The 22,663-nt window shown below is 41.0% G+C and overlaps 1 protein-coding gene across 4 annotated transcripts in view; it reads left to right on the top strand.

Annotated features, from left to right (window-relative positions):
- Positions 1–22,663, top strand: part of LHFPL2 (LHFPL tetraspan subfamily member 2) — a 187,505-nt gene that overhangs the window by 138,108 nt on the left and 26,734 nt on the right. For 3 of the 4 annotated variants that reach the window (XM_037801492.1, XM_037801490.1, XM_037801489.1), the window contains one exon: positions 7,367–8,050. In XM_037801492.1, coding sequence (XP_037657420.1) covers positions 7,621–8,050 — 430 coding nt within the window. In that variant the 5' untranslated portion in view covers positions 7,367–7,620. Of the gene's footprint in view, positions 1–7,097; positions 8,051–22,663 lie in introns of those variants that run through there. The other variant, XM_037801491.1, reaches the window with a different exon arrangement.

Raw genomic sequence — 22,663 nt, 5'->3', positions numbered from 1 at the left:
GCTGATGCAGTAGATGCCGTACTGATTATTTTACATACGTTTTCTCCTTTCATTCTCACAGCAACCTTGTGAGGAAGATGCTATTACCCTTATTTTACAGATGAAGAAACTGAGGCTTGCAGAGGTTAAATATAAGTGACCTCCCCAAGGACACACAGCTATTTGGTGTCAGAGCTGAGATGTGATCTCGGGTCTGTTTACGAAGCTCTTAAAGCACCCTCCCGTCCTGACCGGCACAGCATCTGCCCTTGCCCAACGTGGCATTTACTGCCTAGTGCCTTAGGACGTGCAGTGCCCTCCAGACTGGCGGGGGGCAGAGAGCCATGCCAGAGAGGAGCTGCAGGCATCCCAGATTTATCCGTTTTTGGGGGGTGGGGGTGGGGTGGAGCTCTGATGTTAGACAAGGGGTCATGAAGACCTTCTTGGTTATACAAAAGATTATCTCATCACTAGAATCTCTGCCCTCTTGGATCAAGTGAATCCTCTGGGGAAGGTCTGCATTTATTTAGGTTATAGCTGTTTCCCTGGGTCTGTAGCTCTTTTTGTGTTATCCTCAATGAAATATAAAATGTGGTTCCATTTCAAAGGAGCATTTCTGAGAAGTACAGTTCCTCTGGTAAAGGACTTCTTTAGCTTCCAGGATGGCATGTCTTAGAACAGGGCTTCTCAACTGTGGCATCATAATCCACCAGAGGCATTTTTTTAAAAATGCAGAGTCCTGCCCAGACCAGCCTTCTCCCCACTCTGGAGAGGAGCCTGGTGTGTATCTGTCTTTCTCTCTAGACATTGCTTTGGGTTCCTCCAGGGTGACTCTGAGGTGTGGACCCTGGTAGTGACCCTCCAGATGTGATGCAGGAGGAATTCCACAGCATCACCTAAGAAAGAGTCTCACCAAGAACATTTAAGCTGAATCTAAACCAGTCTTTAGATTCACCCTCCAGTTTTTATGAAGTAATGACAGAGAACAAGCTTAAATGACTTCATGAGGGTATAGATACACCCAGATTGTTGGATATTCTATAAGACAACTGCCTGGTATCATCAAGACAGTCAGTGTCATGGGAAGGAATGGTGGGAACAGGGTAGGTTAGAGGTGAAAGGATTATTATTATTTTTTAGATTTAACAAAATTATTAATTTTTATTGTTTTATCAATCAAGTGAAACTGGCTTTTTAAAATGGAGTACATGGTAGTGAAGACTATTACTACTCGTACAATTTGGTGTTGCTGTCTTAATTCATGCTATGGAGCCAGCAGTTCTGCCCACCATTGCTTTTGTTCGATTGCTGCAAGTGTCAACACAGTGAAAAAGACTTACTAAGAAGCTATGATTGTTTTAGTAGCTGTTAGATATTACTGGCATTTAGTGGCAGGACCTGGTATGATAAATATCCTGAACTGTGCAGTCCTCAACAAAGCGCTGTCTAATCCAAAAAAATCCAATAGCATCTCCAGATTGGGAAATGCTGTGCAAATGGATTCATTTGCTAAGCCAGTGAAGAAACCAAGCCCAGATGAGAAAACTGAGGCAAAACCAACATGTTGCTGCTGTCATACTTTTCATCTCAATACCTCTGGAGCCCATATGTTATTTAAACAAACAATATAGTATTTGCTGAAAAAAATTCTTGGTTTGAATCTAATGTTTAATATCACATTGACATTGAAAAGCTGTAAATAATTCTAAAATGATACTAACTTTAACAACCGAGTTAAGGTAAGCTCCATTGAGGGTTTAATTGACTTAATCATTAAAAAGTGTTTTAATTATGCAGTGGTTAGTCTGTACCCCTCATTGTTTTTAGTTGGAATACTGCTTGCTCGTATGTATTAACTCTGCTCTAATGACTTTTTTATTCAATTTTATTGAGATATATTCACATACCATATGATCGTCCAAAGTGTACAATCAGTTGTTCACATTAGCATCATATAGTTGTGCATTCATCACCCCAATCTATTTTTGACCATTTTCCTTGTACCAGAAAAAGTGAAAATAAAAATTAAAAATAAAGAACCCCCAAAACACCCCCCCTCCCACCCTATTTTTCATTTAGTTTTTTGTCCCCATTTTTTTACTCATCCATCCATTCACTGGATAAAGGGAGTGTGATCCACAAGGCTTTCACAATCACACTGTCACCCCTTGTAATCTACATTGCTATACAATCATCTTCACGAGTCAAGACTACTGGGTTGCAGTTTGATAGTTTCAGGTATTTACTGCTAGCTATTCCATTGCATTAAAACCTAAAAAGGGTTATCTATATACTGCATAAGAATGCCCACCAGAGTGACCTCTTGGCTCCATTTGGAATCTCTTAGTCACTGAAACTTTGAAAGGATTATTTTTGACTAAAAGAAACCAAAGGCACATAACCAAATACTGTGTGTTTGACTGAATCATGGTTCAAAAAATCTAGCTGTAAAAAATGGGGTGGTGGGGGGAGAGTATTGCTTAATGGGTAAAGAGATTCTGATGAAAGAGTTTTGGTAATGGATGGTGATGATGGTTGTACAACATTATAAGTATAATTAATGTCACTGAATTGTACAGTTAAAAATGGTTAAAATTGTAAATGTTTTAAATGTGTATGTATACACCCATATATATAGTCACAATTAAAAACATCAGTATGAAGGATATAATCCCAATTTTTAAAAATGTGTTATCAATTTATTCATTCCACAAACATTTGTTGAGCACCTACTGTGTGCCATATAATTTTTTTTTTACATGTATGTAACTATATATATGCACAGGGAAGACAAAGATTGGAAAAATATAGCCCATATTTTTCAGCCCATACTGAGCAATGTTAAAAAGAAAAAAATGGGGACAGGATGGCCAGATTTGAATATAGACTAGGCTTTGGATATAAGAGTATTATTGTCAGCGTTCTTGGGTGTATTAATTTCATTGTGGGTATGTAGGAAATTGTCCTTACTTTAGAAGGTATATGTTAAAGTATCTAGGGGTGAATTGTCAAGACATCTGCAACTCATTTTCAGATGTTTCAGGAAAAATGTGTTTGTGTGTATGTATTAGTGTAAGTGTGTCTACTATAGATAGATGGAATAGATAATGGCAAAATGTTAACAAATGTTGAATCTGGCTGTTCTGTCTGTTCTTTTCAACTTATCTCTGTGTTGAAATTTTTCATAATTAAGTTGAAAAACATGAACCATGTTGAATATGCAAGCTAGTGTTCTTCAAAACATTGTCCTGGCCTCATTCTTTGGGTTTGTTGCTTTTGGAAGGTGGAGAGTGTGGGTATTTTGTTTTGTTTTGTACCAACGTAAATGTTTAGTAAGAATATGAGGTGGAACCATCTACATGTTTAGTAATAGGTCAGTTGGAACTTACAGATTCTCATCCAAATTGACAATAAAACGAAATGCTTGTGGACAGATCACTGGGGTCACAAGTCATAGTCAGGTGAGCTGGACAGAGTCAGACATAAATACACACATGCATCTAAACTTGCAGAATCAGACAATTACTATAGATCCCACAACCAAACACAAGTAGAGTCCCATATGCATGAAAACATAGACATCTTGATTCAGTACATGACTAAAAATAAGTATGAGAAATTTAAAAAGAAAGATTGTTCTTAAATTAAAAAAAAAAAAAAATTTAAGTGCCAGGAGTAGTGTGGGCTTTTTGATGCAGCTTTGATTGAAGTCCTTTAGTTTCCCTCCACCTTTCTAGGTAAATGTGAACTTTGTTCCTGGGCTCTGGGTGGTTCTTGTTGCATGTGCACTTTCTTCTCTTCTAACTGACAGTCAGGAAACTGCCTGCTGATCTAAGTTACAAACACCAGTTCAGCTCTGTTCAGCACCTTCACCCTTTATCAGTTGGGGTTTTATGTAAAACATATGTATATATGACTGGTTCTCCTTGACCAGCCATTTATTAACTGCTCCTGGCTGTGTATTCTGACAGTAGGTTTCTGCAGGATTCCAGTGTGTCTTTTTTTTTTTAAAGTTATTTGCTATGAGGCTTTACTTTGCAAACCTTTGTGACAACCATGGCATTGTTTTATGAAAGTCAGAGGGCTGTCCAGATTGTCCACAATCATCAAGGGTGTGATAGTAAAGTCGGATGTTCTAGAGGGCAAAGTATTTAGTGGTCCTTGGAGAATAGGAGAAGGCTTTTATGTGGAAGGGCAGTGAAGGCCTGCTTTCACTAAGTGAACTTCGTGGGAGCAGGGATTACAATGAACAGCAATGGATGGCCATGTGAGGAGCTCTCGGCTGCTCTCCCTGCCTTGATAGGGATCTGTTTCCCTTTTGTTACTGATGTTGTCTCAGCAGCTGCTTGCCTTTCCCTGCACATGGCCAAATGTGATACTTTACAGAGCACAGACCACTATAGAAACCCCCTGCTGCTTTTCCAGGTTTTCCTGTCTCTCATCAACCTAAGGACTTTTCTGGAACCAGTGTGGTTAGTTAGCTTGCATAGAATGGCCATTCCTTTTTAGTAGCAATAAGCAAGCTTGCTGGTGAGATCAAAGTATCTTATCTCCCTATTCAAAAGAGAGAGGAATAAAAGCCTCCTTCAAACCACTCTGGGGTGGTGGACATGGGAATTTGGTGCAGTGGATGGGGGATTATTTTAGCACAAATGGACAAGGCACTCTATTTTTGGAACTCAAACAAAGATCCCTGAATAATTCTGCCTTAAATTTGGCCCTTTGGCGAGGTCTTGACTGGAATCACTGAGCCCGGATGCCCCATATTCCCTCCTCCTGAAGTTGCACGTCCCTTCTCTCCAGAAGTTGCCACCTAATTGCATTCCTGACTGGCCAGGACGGTGGACACTGGCACATTCTTTAAAGTGCCTGCCACCTGAGAGGTTGTAACAAGGTCCCAAGGTTCTTAACAGGGGCAAGTATGTAGAGGTTTTATAATTCACATTGAAAAATTGCCATTAAGCAGAAGAGGGACAGGGATGGAGATAGGCTGGGCATAATAGTAAATAGGTTTTCTAAACAAAATCTGAAGACTCTGTAGAAGTCTCCTTTTTTCCCTTGCAGGCTGGGCTTTCCACCTATTGGTTCAAAGTGCTTGTGAGCCGGGTGGGCTGCTCTCCTGTGAGTCATCCTGGGTCTTATTCACAATGGTCATTTTCATTATAGACAGTCTCCTCCAAAGCTCTTCTGTATTGGTAGCTTCTTTCTGAAAAAGCTTTTCTATTTGGTAATATTGGTGGAAGGAGAAGGGGTGGGAATGAGTGACTGGGAGTGGGATATGCCTTGTCACCTAATGCTAATTTATTTTCACCAGTTGAGTTTGGCACCTGGGTTAGGCAGTGAGGAAAGAGAAAACACCACCAAGACCCTGCCCTTGGGGCCCTCCAGGGAAGCTTAGACATGAGTGACCTCAACCATCTCCAAATGACCTGTGCGTCATGGCCAGGGTTCTGTTATCTACTGAGCACCTCCATCAGTTAAATTATCACCTGATGTCACCCATGTTAGGGGAAAAATTTCTGAGGGAAAAGGGGTGATCGTTATTGAGCACTTACTGTGCCAGGTATGGTGCTAGGTGCTTTAACAGGTTCTTGTTTATTCCTTACAACCATACGTTGAGGTAGGGTACACTTACCATTTCCACATGGTAGATAAAGAAGCTGAGGCTTGGAGACATTACATGTCTCCATGGCCAGCTGGTGGCAGAGCCAGATATGGAACCAAGACCCAGTGGACTCAAATTCTCACAGTTGAGCGCACACACACCTCTTTGCACAGCCTCATCCCATGCACACACACATCCTGATGATTAAGTGCCTACATTCCTAGTCTTGTGTTTGCTATTTTCCCAGCGTATCATCTTATATTCTACAGTGCTGTGAGTGAGGATTTTGAAATATGTCTTGTGATGTAAGTAGAGTCACCTTTTAATAAGAGCCAGCCAGCACGCAGACAGCTGGTGCATGGTGTAGAAACAGGCGTTTTAAGGATTGACCCTGGGCTTCCTGATTTCCATTCTTCCTTCCCCCTTAGATAACTACCCCCCATCCCCCACTCCCAGCACTCCAGGGGGCTCTTTGTGGTTCTCTTGGAGTTGGCATGCTCTCAGTTAATAAGATCCAGTCATTTAGAGCACGGCCATGTACCAATTTGTCATATGTGAGCTGCCCAATTCCTTCTGACCTTGGAGAGGTCCCAGTTTCAGGGTTCAGGCTCCTCTGAAGGAAGTTTGGGCTGTTAGAGCAAAGTCCTCTGGTAATGAAGTCATTTGTCCTTAGGGGCAGAATAGTCCTCTGTGAAATCAGAAACAATGGGCGTGTTGAGTTCCAGACCTGGGGTGAATGGAAGCTTGGGCAGAGGCACATGGTGATGAATCGGAGGATTCAAAGGATGCATTCTTTCTTCATAGACAAGTTGCTGTTGTCAACAAGTTGTAATGTAACAGTTGTGGTGGGACTAATGGTCATTAATGCCTCTGTTTAGAATAATTTTCCCAAGTGAGAAAGTCATGAACTCTTCCTTGAGTTTTAATTAGTGTAGGTTAAATAAACTAAAAATCATCCTATGAGAAATGGATGAAAAATAAGTTTGGATAGCAGTGTTTTATTATTTTTTCATGGGATTTGTTTCCCTTTACATTTTCATTTACTTGTGAAGCAAATACTCTTATCTCTGCTTGGTTTATTGCTAGTAATTTGGTTTCCACGCAGTAAAAGTTGGGTGTTGCTACACTGTATTATTAAGCAAAAGCTTTAGGTGCAGGTTTTTCAGCACTTAGCTTATCTAGCACCAAATAAGTAGTAGAGAGTCCCATAAACTTAAAAAAAAAAATGTAGCTAGTATATTGACATAGTTGAGTCCAGTCATATCCAGTTCTGTGTGGATTCCTATGCAGTTTGACTTTTTCTAAGAAGAAATGTTGGAGCAGGAACCGTGTTCCAAGAGGGCATCAGCTTGTGGCAATGTCCCCTGCACCACGGGTGCCTCTGGGGTTGGGTACAGAAACTGGCACTGACCTCTTCCTGCCGTCATGCTGCCTATAGATAAGATTAACCACCACTTAGAGTTAGGGAGTGTGTGGTAAGGGAACATTTCAACAAAGAAAACCAGGAAAGGCACTGGAATAAGAATGACCCCAGCAGGCCGACTGGGAACAGGATTTGCTCTGACAAGGTTCAGCTGAGAAGGGACGCCTGCGTGAGCAAGCGGCCTGGGGCGGTCCGCCGAGGCGGGGAGTTTCCCGGCAGCGGGAACAGCTCTGCGAGGCTGACCAAGCCCCGTGGGTCACTCCCGCTTTGGTTTTAAGACTGAAGTTTGAACTTGGCAGAGCGGCAGGGGCGGCGCCTGGGGAGCTCTGCTAACCGCCCTGCTCCGCTCTCTCCCGTAGGTGTGCCGCGGCGGGGGCGCCCGCCTGGGGGAGCCGGCATGAGTCGGTGTGAGTGCTGAGCGCGAGGGGCCCGGCCTGCGGACGGCGCTGCGGGAGGAAGAAAAGCAAAGCAGCCACGGGCTGTGTGAGTGAACGACCAGAGCAGCCAACTTCCTTCTGAGGGCTGCCGGAGCCTCCCAGCTCCTTTCCCTGCTGGCTGTCAGTTTTTATTAACCCCGTGGACTCCTGGCTCGTTTTCCACCTGGAACATCAATATGTGTCATGTCATTGTCACCTGTCGCTCCATGCTCTGGACTCTCCTGAGTATCGTGGTGGCCTTTGCAGAACTCATTGCCTTCATGAGCGCAGACTGGCTAATCGGTAAAGCCAAGACTCGCAGCAATGCTGAGCCGGACAACCAGACTGGAGGCCCCGCAGAACCCTACCACCCCACCTTGGGCATCTATGCACGCTGCATCCCGAACCCCGGCGTGCAGCACGTCCAGCGGGAGACGCTGTGTGGTCCCTACGCTGAGAACTTTGGCGAGATTGCCAGTGGCTTCTGGCAGGCCACTGCTATTTTCTTAGCTGTGGGGATCTTCATTCTCTGCATGGTGGCCTTGGTGTCTGTCTTTACCATGTGTGTGCAAAGCATCATGAAGAAAAGTATTTTCAACGTCTGTGGGCTGTTGCAAGGAATCGCAGGTGAGTGTGCGGGTAAAGGGCAGGAGGCCTGAGGGAGCAGCCCCCAGGAGGCCCTGTGTATGCAGAGCACTCATTTATTCATTTCCTGCCAATTTTTACAAAGTCAGTCTTCTTCGCAATCAGGTTTTCGTCTGTGATAGTACTGTTCCAGGCAACATCTGCGTGCTGCCCTCATTTTCCCCTTTTCCCTGTTTCAGTCATTCTCACCTAATAGACAGTGTCTGGTTCTTTTCTGGTCTCAAACATTCCTCTTCATTGCTTATTTCCTGCGGTTCTAAGTTGTTGGTTTTTTGTTTAACTACTACTACTTGTTGTGTTTCCCATTAAATTAAAAGCATGCTTTCCATGTCAGTGCATCCCACATTGAGGAATTACGGTGAGTATCCCAGCTGCAGCCAGCACTCCACGCTGAGAAAGAATGTCAGTGCTGGGAGTTCATTAGGGGCCGGCGTGCCTGGTCCCTCCACACCACTCCCGCTCCATCCCCAAGTGCCAGATGATTTCAGCTTTGGGAGGGGAAGAAGCGGGTTGGGAAGGAATTAGTATCAGCTATTCTGTGTTTAATAATGTTCTGGTTTAAGTTGTCTCCTGGAACTTGACAGAATGTTCTGTGCACTCAGATCATAAACTGCAAGCTAACCCTTCCACTTTCTGAGCAATTCTCACTAATGAGCTTGTTAGAACTTAGTAGAAAGAAACGTGTGAGCTCTTCACAGTGATCCCAGAGGGAAGGCTGTGAGCCACAGGAAAATATCCACTGCCATGAGCACTTTTATAAGCTGCTCCATGTGGCATTCACAGTTGGATCCTGAACCAGGAGAGGGGTCGGGTAGTGTATCTAGACTCAAGGAACTTGTCTTGAGTGGCAGAAATTCACAACCATGCACACACATGGGGCTGAATTTCAAGACAGTCCCAAAGAAAAAGAGGAATAAATTCTTGCTTTGATTTTCAGACAAAAGTGTTCCCATTTTAAACAGTCATTGCCAAGATATGTATTAACCTGAACTCTAACAGGACAAACAGCATTCCCCATCTACAACCGTAAATGATGGACACAGGTGACTCATCCCTTCACAAATTCTAAAGCTATGTGCACACACTCCTCAGCTGTGAAGATAATAAGCATTGAGCCTGTATCCAATGTTCTAAAGAAATCAAATTAAGTAACTCTAGTCTGCCTTCTCTAGCCTAGCAAACTTGTGAGCTCAGCAGGGCTGGCTTCTAAATAAACAGATCAAATGGACAGTTTTTTTTTTTTCTTTTTCCGAACAGCTGATAAGATGAAGTTTTCTGTTCCTCAAATCTTAGGGGTGCCAGGGGGTGGGGTGGGGTCACGGGTCAAGAGTAATGGGTCAAGAGTAACGACGGGGTTCTGGTTCATGGTCCTGATTTGTTTGCATTGGGGGTATACTCTGATCAGACACCAGGACCCTTAAACCTCTTGTCCCAAAGTGACATTTCTTTAACTTCCAGGATCAGTCAAACCATGAGTGACCCGGGAACTCATGGCATTTGGGAGGCCAGGATTCTAATTTCAGCTTTGTTACTAAATAGTAGTTTCACTTGAGGCACATGTACCACCGCCCTGTACCTTTAGAGTCCCTCTTCTGAAAAAGATTGGAGAATATGATGTTACCTTAGAATTTCAATTCTGTGATACTCATTGTCCCCCTTTTTGAGTCACTTCTGAAATCTTCTGAAGTTTTTCTCCTTCATCTTGATATTTCAATCCCCAGAAATGTTAAATAAGACAGGTTCCAGAACTGCTTCATTTTTTTTCTTGTCAGTAAAATGCCCCTACTTTATTCTCTTTAGACACATAGCACCTAAGTGTGTGCATATGTATATCTTAAAACTTTTGCTAAGAAATGTTAGTAAAGGCTTTTGAAAAGTCAAAATAAATGTGGCTAGTGAAAGCCAGAACATGCATTTAATCCCGTTAAAGAGCCCTAGTTGACCAAAGAGGCAGATTTCTACTTAGTTTTCCCTCATTGTTTTATTTGTACATCGTTGTGATTTCCTGCCTTTAATATGGGTTTTAGCAATGTGCTGGTAGGCAGATGAGTCCCCTGGTTTGTCATCCCTAGGAATGCTCCTCAGTCTGGGAAAAGTAGTGGCCGTCTAGTGACCCAGTAGCCATTTACATTAAGGGGTGGGATATTTTGGGCCATAAAACCATGGCCTGTCTTCTGCAGTCATTTAGAAATAAAAAGCAGATATCCTTCAGTCTTGAGGACTTAACGTCTAGTTGGTAATAAGGTACTGATTCAGTAAATTCAATCACAAATGCAGATTAGCCCAACAGTTTCTTTGGTGCTCTTGTTTGCTATTTCTCAAAATTGGCAAGTGTTCGTTTTGGCACAAAGATCAGTGTATATCTTAGGTATTATTCAGGTACTCCAATGAGTTATTCCTGACTTTTTCTCTCCCTCTCTGCATAAGGCTTCTGGGGAAAAGGGAGCAGTAGTACACCTGAGAGGTTAGTCTGCTGGTCAGCTGTCTCTTTGAAAAGTGCAGATTTTTCTAAAAGGAAGTGTTACTTTCTTCCCACCCCTATTACTTATGCTCCTCATGCATATGTATAACATCTCAAGAATTTCTAAAATTACTCAAAGTTTATAACTAGCAGGAGGCAGATTTCTTTTGTATAATCAGACTGTCTCTCTAGGGGCCTTGATCTGTGACTAAGTTCTGAAATACTGGAAAGAAGTGGACTCCTGTTTTCTTCTTGCAGCCTGGCAGCACCCCTCCAGGAGGAAATCACAGGAAAGGTGGACTAAGTGCTAGTCAGTTGACTTGTGTTCAGGGGGCAGCTCCATAAGGAGGCTCATGGGCTCATCCCCCCTGCCCCATGGTGGTGTTCACCAGGCAGATCAAGCCAGAGTAAATGGCAGCCATGGTTTTTGAATCCATTGCTGAGAAAGTTGCCACACTAGTGCCTGAAGCAGCTGATCTACCTTCTCTCCAGTTGACCAATCTGTAATAGCATCTGGTTGGCCCCAGCCTGACTTGTTGGCTTGTTGCAGCTGTGAAATTTAGTCTTCGCTCTCCACATCCTCTCTCAGCCCTGGATCTATTCAACATTGAAACAAATGGTGAGAAAGGAGGCTGTTGCCAGAACAACAAAAGGATTCTTTAGAAATACACTCCAGACTGTGTTCTCATAACTTGCATTTTGGCAAAAGTGACATTTTTGTAAAATGTGACCAGAGGAAAAATTGTAAGACATTGTAAGCATACTCCTTGGCTACACCTAATTTTAAAGAATAAATGGCAGTGGACATGCATTGCCCTTGATCTGTCTAAAAAATGTAACCTAAATCATCAAAATCTTTATATTTTGATTTTAGAAGATGGGTGTAGAAGAATCTGTCTCAGTGGAAATCCCAAAATCTGTTTACTTAAAAATAAAAACACAAAACTACCGACTATTAAGTTAACCCGCATAGCAGGATTTGCCTTCAAGGCTTAGCCTAATAGTGGGCACCAAGCGGACACTTCCTGAATACTTGTGCACAAAAGGCCTTTGGTGTTAAACTCTTTTTTGGCAGTAGAATTCAAGCCTCATCTGGTCCTGGATCCATCCTGGCCCCCCACCTTAAAATGACTGTGAAATGTTGACCAATTTACTTCACTTCATTAAGCCTCAGTTTTCTCATTTATAAAATGGGTACTATAATAGTATATACCTCAGGGAGGGCTGTTTTGAGGTTTCAGTTAGATTATATATGAGAAAGGCTTAACCACAGTATTTGGCACATAGTAAAAGCTCAGTAAATCACAGCTATATGATTATTACAGTATTTATGCTTTCTTGGCAGATTTTAGTGTATTTTTTATGTTTCCTAGAGTTGCTGTATTCTGAGGATTAAGGGTACCCTTTATATTCTTAGTTACCTTGTATTAAAATCAAATGTGAATACATTAATGGTATAGGGCCATTCCCTGGCTCCTTAAAAGACAGCCCATGTAAGAGCATTCCTATGGATTTAATGTGACTCTGGGTGTCCTCAGATAGTTTTTTTTTTTTTAAATATTCATTTTATTGAGATATATTCACATACCACGCAGTCATACAAAACAAATGGTACATTCGATTGTTCACAGTACCATTACATAGTTATATCAGATAGTTTTTTAAAATGCAGAAGATAGAAATCAAACTGACTAGGAAAACATTTCTTCCTTTTCTGGAACCAGTGTCTAGCAGTTGAGTCTTGATTGCAGGTGGCTTCTCCTGCTCCCCTGGCAGAATAAATCACAGAATGATTAGTATTCACTGGGTGAGAACTTGTCCAGGTCTTGGCAAAGCCAGAAACACGCATCGGTTCATACCCCTCTGGGATTCATTACAAAAGCTGGGTAATCAGCCAGCAAGGCTGTTGTGTTGCCAACTGTCTTCCTTAGGTTGTGACCTGGATGTAATCCATATGAAACCACAGAACGCAAAGATCCAGGTTTTCCATGACAGCATCAAGCAGTTTGTGTTTGGAAATGTGCATAGGATTCTCTCAGAAATCCATGGGATCCCCAGTGACTCAGGTTTGGAACTGATGCCATTAAAATGAGCTCAGCACTTGGCTTACTAGTGCTGGCTTGGTCTATTCATTGGGGTTCCCATGAGGGTCGGACTAGCACGAGCTGCTGGGCCTGGCTGCCTGCTGTCTTCCAGGCTCTCACATACGCCTGCTTGCTTCTTCATGTCTGTTTGGTTTTCATGCTGTCTATTCCCTCTAGCCCTCTGTCTGAGCAAGACTGCCTCAGCAAGCTGCCCCACTGACCTGACTGGGTGGGTTGCTTTAGGCTGAACTCTGCCTCTTCCGGGCTGGGGTGGAGGCTGTGGCCAGCGGAATTGTGCTCTGCTGTGATGGCTTGAAGGCTAGTGTGTGAAGGCTCAGCCTTCTTGGAGTTGAACAGTGATTGAGGGTGAAAGGGGATGGTATGAAAAAGAGAAGGAAAGGAGAGAAATCTGAGAGAGAAGTAGACAGTTTTGGCTTTACCATTGTTAGAATTACTTTTATTATAAATCTGAATGTCTGGAGGCAGAGGTGGGCACATGAAATAGACTGTTACCCCTCTGAAGGACTTTGTATTCTCAGTGCTGTTCTCCACACAGTGAAAAATAACCTTAAGCATCAAGAGGATATTGTTTCATTTCCTAAGAACACAACTCAACCTGGTCCCAGCCTCCATTCTGATGTCTCCCATGCCCTATCCATTTACTCCCAGGCCCCAAAAACCAAATTGGCCATTAGAGAGGCCAGAAATAAGAACAAACTTGGGAAGCATAGGGAGAGGGGAATAGATTCCCGGGCCTCATTGCCCCATAATTTTGGACCTGAAAAATTCACCTGGCTTTCTCTGAGCCAATATTGTGAATTTGGTTGCTCAATTTCAAAATACTCTCAAATAAGGGGAATGAGGAAAGTAGAGGGAGGCTTTTCCTTCTTAGTGAGAATGAGGCACTGGAGGTTTAGGTTGCCCAAAGCAAGTGCTTCATTTCTGGATCTGCAGAAGTCAGGCCCAACGGCTCCATGTCATAATCAGTTTAAGATTTCCATTGTTTATGATACATTTATTAATTCATCAACCTTCATAATCCCTTGGTAAAAACTAAAGATTGCAGAAATGTTATGATAACGTAGACCAGAAGTAAATTTCAATTCAAAGAGCTTTTATTGGATGCCTACTAAGTGAAAAGTACTCTTCCGGAAGCACTCAGATCTACAGTTTCTTGAGTTTCTGCCCCCAAACTGTATTGGAGTCGTCATTTCATATACTGTACCCTAGAGAAGCACAAAAACATATCAGTATATATAAAGAGAACCAAGAACTCAACCGTATCATTAGATTAAAAAAAACAAAACTGTCTAAAAGCAAGTGGACCAAGCAGGCATTAATTTGAATAAATCTAGAGACTGGGATCTATTTCTAAGAATCAGTTGGAAGGTATAGAAAAAAATGGCAAACTTAAAATTCAGACATAGTCATTGATATGCAGATAACGTGGAAAGGGTTTGCCATGGTAACCACTTAATTCTAGACATGAATGATCACGGAGCCATGGGTGATCTATGCTCAGATTCCAAAAACAAATAATTGCCCCAGTGTGGCTCTGCATATTTACAACAACAGTTCAGGCACTGTTTGGAGAGTTAATGTGATGGTAGTATTCTTCTAAGACATGAAGCCACTTCAAAAATAATCTGCATCTCCTATGAAGAACTGTGCTGTAGCACAGTCAGCCATATTTATGAGTTCATTTATTCTATATGGTCCTTCTGGTAGCTTTACTGAATTGCCAGCAATCATTTTAAAAAGCCCTTGGTACAGACTGTATCTAAAAATACACACATTGAGAAAATGAAGCCAATATTAAAGTAATTCAAGAATCAGTACAAATATATGTCCACGAATCTAAATAATTTAAAACCAAAATGTATCATGGCTGTGTGTTCACAGTGATAGAGGACAGCCTCAGGGACCCAGTGTTGAAAACAGGGCACCTGATTCATTGTAGGAATTATTTAATCTTATCTGGCCCCAAAGAGCTTAGCAAGCATCACATAATCCTTAATCAGTGATCATTAATTTTGAGTAATTATTAACAGAAACTTCCTCTGGAGTTGTAAGGTCTTTTGATGACAAACTATGCTTGGATTGTTTTTCAAAGAATTTTCTTACTATTGCTCTGTCCTCCTCTCTGCACCCCATACCTCCTGGAAGAGTATTTTTCTTGCCAATTATAATTCCATGGGAGGCTTTTTAGGAGAAAATGGATACCCAACTAGACTCCTCTGGGTCTCCGAGATGGCGGAGCAGTCATACAGCATTAAAAAAAAAAAAAAAAAAAAAATCATTGACACCTGCAAATATCAACCAGATCCTTCCCTTTTCCTCTCCTTCCTGCCCCCCCCCCCCCCCACCAAATCTTGTTGGTTAAAAGCCTCTAATATTATTGTGTACTAGCTGACATGTAGATATCATCTGTTCTGCAGGGACACTGGGCATCAATTGAAAACCCTTTCCATTACCTGTGAGCCCTCTGACCTCTGTCTAGTTTCTTCTCTGGCCACTGAAGCAGAGTTATTAAATATCAAAGTTTGACCTGGTCTAACTTGTCCATATGGAGATGCAGTGAAAACAAGTTTAGGTTCTGTACTCTGAAGTAATAGAAAACTCAGAAAAAGCCTCCTTACCCTTTACCCTATCACTTGGACAGTAAATAAATAAGCTTAGAAAGATGCCTGCTCCTAACACAGGCACCCTGCCTCCCTCCACCCCTCAGAAGACCACTCAACCCTCAGAAACGCTGCTTTCCTCAGTAGTGCTGATCCGCTCTGGGCTGAGGTTTTTGCCAGTCCACAGCAAAAATGAGGGAAGATAAGAACAATGTAGTACGATTTCATAAATATAAATTTATTCAATTTAAAGGCTGTCATTTATTCTTCAAATTACAGTCCCTCACCCTTTTTGGGTTAAAATGTCCTTTTATGAAATGATGATGAGAGGAGATAATGGTTATTTTCAGTGTCTTTATATTAGCCAAATAAAAATGTTGACCTCCATCAATTTTTTTTGGCTCTTGTAACTAATGTGTGCAGTCCAGAAAGACTGGGAACTACTACACTAGAACATCAGCTAACACCTCAAGGGTTCAGGTGTCTTCTGCACAGTTATATATCTCTAGTGTTGAGGATGAGGCCTGCTACATAATAATTGCTCAGTAAATGTATGTTCACTGAGAGAAAACATCTGCACTATGCTGATTACCCTATGCTGATTAATTTGTGCTAACTCAGCTGGAAATTTCTCGGTATTTGGAAAAAGGTAAAGGATTTTGCATATGCTGCTTGCTAAGTCTCAATTCTCACAGATGGTTAAGGCATAAATAATTGAGACATTACCTAAAGAATTGATAAGAATTGGGGTCATTTCAGAACTGGCAGTCACTAATACCAAATTTTGCTTCAGCTTTACAGAAATAAATTTTCACTGAAAAATTTAAAAAACCTTAATGGACAATATGATTTCAAAGGTACAGATTAACCAAAAGTGACAATTCTTGGGCAGAAATCCTTGGTTCATGTTATAATACTTTGTTATTTTACTTCTGTTTATAAATACTGTCCAAATACCCCTCAATCTGAATAGCTAACTGAAATTTGGGTACTGAGGATAGAGGCCACCAGCAGCAGTTAAACAAGCTTGAATACCATTGTCAATTAGTCTTTGGGCTTGGGCAGCACAGGATCTGAGTTCTCCCTGGGTAGAAGAAAGGGCCCTTGGGGTATGCCGCTCTGTGTCTGCAGTTGTCATAAACAAGATTTCACAAGAGCTAGATTGCTAAGATTGAGAGCAACATGTTCTGCATGTAGACAGACAAGCAGATCTCTCGTTAACACATGATCACCTAAAACCCCTGTGTAGAGGCAAGGGTGCAAGGATTTGGGGTGGAAAGAGATCAGGAAAGACCCGGATCATTCACTCTGTTGTATGAATTAAGAAAGGCTACTTGGAGGTGGTGAGATGTGAGAAGTTGCTTAAATAATGGCTTGACGTACTGGAGGAGTGATGTAATGCTACATTTTGAGACTGTCTGAGAAAGCTTTCAAGGCTGGATTTTCCCTAATCAGCCACAAATGGCTATCCTGGAAAGGACATATGTTGTGTTCTTTTGCAGATCATTTTGTGGATGGCATTTTGTTCTAGGTGGATGTGTGATTTTAGAAGGTTTCCAAGCACACAGGCTTTCAGAGCCAAGATTAAAACATAAGCTGATTATATGCTTACATATTTTTTCTTCTGGTCTAGTGGGTTTTGTGCCTTCTTGTTGTCTGCTCACACAGGGGTTCCACCTCCTGCACAAGAGACATCTTAAGAGACCTTACATTGTTCTGACCATTTTCTATGGTTTTCTTTCTTGAAGTGGCTTTGGCCAAGTGGCATCTGTATCTGCAGTAAGGAGGCTAGTGACACCCAGATTGGAATGGAAGAGTTGTGGATGGAACTTACTTGCTGTTGTCTTGCTATAGGGCTAGCAAATCAACCTGCTTGATGATAGATGACCGTCTTTTTTTGGTGCAGCTTTTCCCATCCCATCATCTCTCTCATGGTACTCCTGTTGTTTTCTCACATGATAACTGTTCATCATCATCTATTCTCTTACATGTATGAACCAACTTTTCAGTCCTTTTCCATCTCTCCTCTGCATGTTGAAAAATGCTTTTGTCTCAGAATCTAGTCTCTGGTCTGAAGCAAAGCAGCAATCTACTGTGATGGCTCAAAGTAGACTCGGGAGCCATATTGCCTGGAATTGAGTCCCAGCTCAACAATTCATGAAAGAATATTTTCAAAATTGTAACATTAACTACATTCCATCATTTACAATAGGGTTCACTGTTTCTGTTGTATAGTCCTATGGGTTTTTTTTTTTTTTTAATTTTTATTCTAGTAACATATACAACTTAAAATTTCCCCCTTTTAACCACATTCACATATTTAATTCAGTGCTGCTTTCAGGATTCTCTATCTTTGGCATTTGACATTTTGAAGTATGTGTCCTGGAGTAGGTCTATTTGGATCTATTCTGTTTGGAGTAAGTTGTGCTTCTTGGATTTGTATATTTATGTCTTTCATGAGTTGGGAAATTTGCAGCCATTATTTTCTCAAATATTCTTTCTGCCCTTTTTCCTTTCTCTTCTCCTTCTCCCATTATGCATATATTAGTACACTTCATGCTGTTACTCACTTCCCTATAGACACCGCTCAGTTTCTATTCTTTTCTTGACTGTACGATTTCCAATGTCCTGTCTTCTAGTTTACTGATTCTTCTGCCTGTTCAAATCTGCTGCCGTATGCCTCTAGTGTGTTTTTTTTTGTTTTTTTTTTTGTTTTTTTGTTTTTTTGTTTTTTTTTTTTTGGTCATGTTAGCAACCATCGAGGTGGGGTAGGCCAATACCCCTGCATTCTCCACAGGCTCCTCAAGGGGGCACTACATCTTTTTTTTTTTCCTTGTTTTTCTTTTTTCTTTTTTTTTTTTTTTTAACTTTCCGTTCTTTTTTAAATCAACTGTATGAAAAAAAAGTTAAAAAGAAAACAAACATACAATAAAAGAACATTTCAAAGAGACCATAACAAGGGAGTAAGAAAAAGACAACTAACCTAAGATAACTGCTTAACTTCCAACATGTTCCTACTTTACCCCAAGAAAGCTACCTAATACAGCAACATTTCTGTGAACTTGTTCCTACTATATCCATCAGAAATTAACAGACCATACTCATTCCTGGGCATCCCCAGAACGTTAAATAGCTTATCTGTTCTTCTTGGATTATTGTTCCCCCTTCCTTAATTGCTCTCTATTGCTAGTTCCCCTACATTCTACATTATAAACCATTTGTTTTACATTTTTCAAAGTTCACATTAGTGGTAGCATATAATATTTCTCTTTTTGTGACTGGCTTATTTCACTCAGCATTATGTCTTCAAGGTTCATCCATGTTGTCATATGTTTCACCAGATCGTTCCTTCTTACTGCCGCATAGTATTCCATCGTGTGTATATACCACATTTTATTTATCCACTCATCTGTTGAAGGACATTTGGGTTGCTTACATCTCTTGGCAATTGTGAATAATGCTGCTATGAACATTGGCGTGCAGATATCTGTTCGTGTCACTGCTTTCCGACCTTCCGGGTATATACCGAGAAGTGCAATCGCTGGATCGAATGGTAACTCTATATCTAGTTTTCTAAGGAACTGCCAGACTGACTTCCAGAGTGGCTGAACCATTATACAGTCCCACCAACAATGAATAAGAGTTCCAATTTCTCCACAACCCCTCCAGCATTTCTAGTTTCCTGTTTGTTTAATGGCAGCCATTCTAACCGGTGTTAGATGGTATCTCATTGTGGTCTTAATTTGCATCTCTCTAATAGCTAGTGAAGCTGAACATTTTTTCATGTGTTTCTTGGCCATTTGTATTTCCTCTTCAGAGAACTGTCTTTTCATATCTTTTGCCCATTTTATAATTGGGCTGTCTGTACTATTGTCATTGAGTTGTAGGATTTCTTTGTATATGCAAGATATCAGTCTTTTGTCAGATACATGGTTTCCAAAAATTTTTTCCCATTGAGTTGGCTGCCTCTTTACCTTTTTGAGAAATTCCTTTGAGGTGCAGAAACTTCTAAGCTTGAGGAGTTCCCATTTATCTATTTTCTCTTTTGTTGCTTGTGCTTTGGGTGTAAAGTCTAGGAAGTGGCCGCCTAATACAAGGTCTTGAAGATGTTTTCCTACATTATCTTCTAGGAGTTTTATGGTACTTTCTTTTTTTTTTTTTTTTTTTTTAATCATCATTTTATTGAGATATATTCACATACCACGCAGTCATACAAAACAAATTGTACTTTCGATTGTTTACAGTACCATTACATAGTTGTACATTCATCACCTAAATCAATCCCTGACACCTTCATTAGCACACACACAAAAATAACAAGAATAATAATTAGAGTGAAAAAGAGCAATTGAAGTAAAAAAGAACACTGGGTACCTTTGTCTGTTTGTTTGCTTCCCCTACTTTTCTACACATCCATCCATAAACTAGACAAAGTGGAGTTTGGTCCTTATGGCATTCCCAATCCCACTGTCACCCCTCATAAGCTACATTTTTATACAACTGTCTTCGAGATTCATGGGTTCTGGGTTGTAGTTTAATAGTTTCAGGTATCCACCACCAGCTACCCCAATTCTTTAGAACCTAAAAAAGGTTGTCTAAAGTGTGCGTAAGAGTGCCCACCAGAGTGATCTCTCGGCTCGTTTTGGAATCTCTCTGCCACTGAAGCTTATTTCATTTCCTTTCACATCCCCCTTTTGGTCAAGAAGATGTTCTCCATCCCACGATGCCGGGTCTACATTCCTCCCCGGGAGTCATATTCCACGTTGCCAGGGAGATTCACTTCCCTGGGTCTCTGATCCCACGTAGGGGGGAGGGCAGTGATTTCACCTTTCAAGTTGGCTTAGCCAGAGAGAGAGGGCCCCATCTGAGCAACAAAGAGGCATTCAGGAGGAGACTCTTAGGCACAAATACAGGGAGGCCTAGCCTCTCCTTTGCAGCAACCGTCTTCCCAAGGGTAAAACTTATGTTAGAGGGCTCAACCCATCAAACCACCAGTCCCCTATGTCTGTGGTCATGTTAGCAACCATGAAGGTGGGGTAGGCAAATACCCCTGCATTCTCCACAGGCTCCTCAAGGGGGGCACTACATCTTTTTTTTTTTTTTTTCCCTTGTTTGTCTTTTTTCTTTTTTTCTTTTTTTTTTTTTAACTTTCCCTTCTTTTTTAAATCAACTGTATGAAAAAAAAAGTTAAAAAGAAAACAAACATACTATAAAAGAACATTTTAAAGAGACCATAACAAGGGAGTAAGAAAAAGACAACTAACCTAAGATAACTGCTTAACTTCCAACATGTTCCTACTTTACCCCAAGAAAGTTACATAATATAGCAACATTTCAGTGAACTTGTTCCTACTACATCCATCAGAAATTAACAGACCATAGTCATTTCTGGGCATCCCCAGAACGTTAAATAGCTTATCTGTTCTTCTTGGATTATTGTTCCCCCTTCCTTAATTGCTCTCTACTGCTAGTTCCCCTACATTCTACATTATAAACCATTTGTTTTACATTTTTCAAAGTTCACATTAGTGGTAGCATATAATATTTCTCTTTTTGTGCCTGGCTTATTTCGCTCAGCATTATGTCTTCAAGGTTCATCCATGTTGTCATATGTTTCACCAGATCGTTCCTTCTTACTGCCGCGTAGTATTCCATTGTGTGTATATACCACATTTTATTTATCCACTCATCTGTTGAAGGACATTTGGGTTGTTTCCATCTCTTGGCAATTGTGAATAATGCTACTATGAACATTGGCGTGCAGATATCTGTTCGTGTCACTGCTTTCCGATCTTCCGGGTATATACCGAGAAGTGCAATCGCTGGATCGAATGGTAACTCTATTTCTAGTTTTCTAAGGAACTGCCAGACTGACTTCCAGAGTGGTGAACCATTATACAGTCCCACCAACAATGAATAAGAGTTCCAATTTCTCCACATCCCCTCCAGCATTTGTAGTTTCCTGTTTGTTTAATGGCAGCCATTCTAACCGGTGTTAGATGGTATCTCATTGTGGTTTTAATTTGCATCTCTCTAATAGCTAGTGAAGCTGAACATTTTTTCATGTGTTTCTTGGCCATTTGTATTTCCTCTTCAGAGAACTGTCTTTTCATATCTTTTGCCCATTTTATAATTGGGCTGTCTGTACTATTGTCATTGAGTTGTAGGATTTCTTTGTATATGCAAGATATCAGTCTTTTGTCAGATACATGTTTTCCAAAAATTTTTTCCCATTGAGTTGGCTGCCTCTTTACCTTTTTGAGAAATTCCTTTGAGGTGCAGAAACTTCTAAGCTTGAGGAGTTCCCATTTATCTATTTTCTCTTTTGTTGCTTGTGCTTTGGATGTAAAGTCTAGGAAGTGGCCGCCTAATACAAGGTCTTGAAGATGTTTTCCTACATTATCTTCTAGGAGTTTTATGGTACTTTCTTTTATATTGAGATCTTTGGTCCATTTTGAGTTAATTTTTGTGTAGGGGGTGAGGTAGGGGTCCTCTTTCATTCTTTTGGATATGGATATCCATCTCTCCCAGCCCCATTTGTTGAAAAGACCGTTATGACTCAGTTCAGTGACTTTGGGGGCCTTATCAAAGATCAGTCGGCCATAGATCTGAGGGTCTATCTCCGAATTCTCAATTCGATTCCATTGATCTATATGTCTATCTTTGTGCCAGTACCATGCTGTTTTGGCAACTGTGGCTTTATAATAAGCTTCAAAGTCGGGGAGTGTAAGTCCTCCCACTTCGTTTTTCTTTTTTAGAGTGTCTTTGGCAATTCGAGGCATCTTCCCTTTCCAAATAAATTTGATAACTAGCTTTTCCAAGTCTGCAAAGTAGGTTGTTGGAATTTTGATTGGGATTGCATTGAATCTGTAGATGAGTTTGGGTAGAATTGACATCTTAATGACATTTAGCCTTCCTATCCATGAACATGGAATATTTTTCCATCTTTTAAGGTCCCCTTCTATTTCTTTTAGTAGAGTTATGTAGTTTTCTTTGTATAGGTCTTTTACATCTTTGGTTAAGTTTATTCCTAGGTACTTGATTTTTTTAGTTGCTATTGAAAATGGTATCTTTTTCTTGAGTGTCTCTTCAGTTCGTTCATTTCTAGCATATAGAAACATTACTGACTTATGTGCATTAATCTTGCATCCTGCTACTTTGCTAAATTTGTTTATTAGCTCTAGTGGCTGTATCGTCGATTTCTCAGGGTTTTCTAGATATAAGATCATATCATCTGCAAACAATGACAGTTTTACTTCTTCTTTTCCAATTTGGAAGCCTTTTATTTCTTTGTCTTGCCGGATTGCCCTGGCTAGCACTTCCAGCACAATGTTGAATAACAGTGGTGACAGCGGGCATCCTTGTCTTGTTCCTGATCTTAGAGGGAAGGCTTTCAGTCTCTCACCATTGAGTACTATGCTGGCTGTGG

Source organism: Choloepus didactylus, chromosome 13 (genome assembly GCF_015220235.1).
Source record: "Choloepus didactylus isolate mChoDid1 chromosome 13, mChoDid1.pri, whole genome shotgun sequence".
NCBI classification, from domain to species: Eukaryota; Metazoa; Chordata; class Mammalia; order Pilosa; family Megalonychidae; genus Choloepus; species Choloepus didactylus.
The sequence above is the reverse complement of the archived record's forward strand: the minus strand, read 5'-3'. Positions and strand labels throughout refer to the sequence as shown.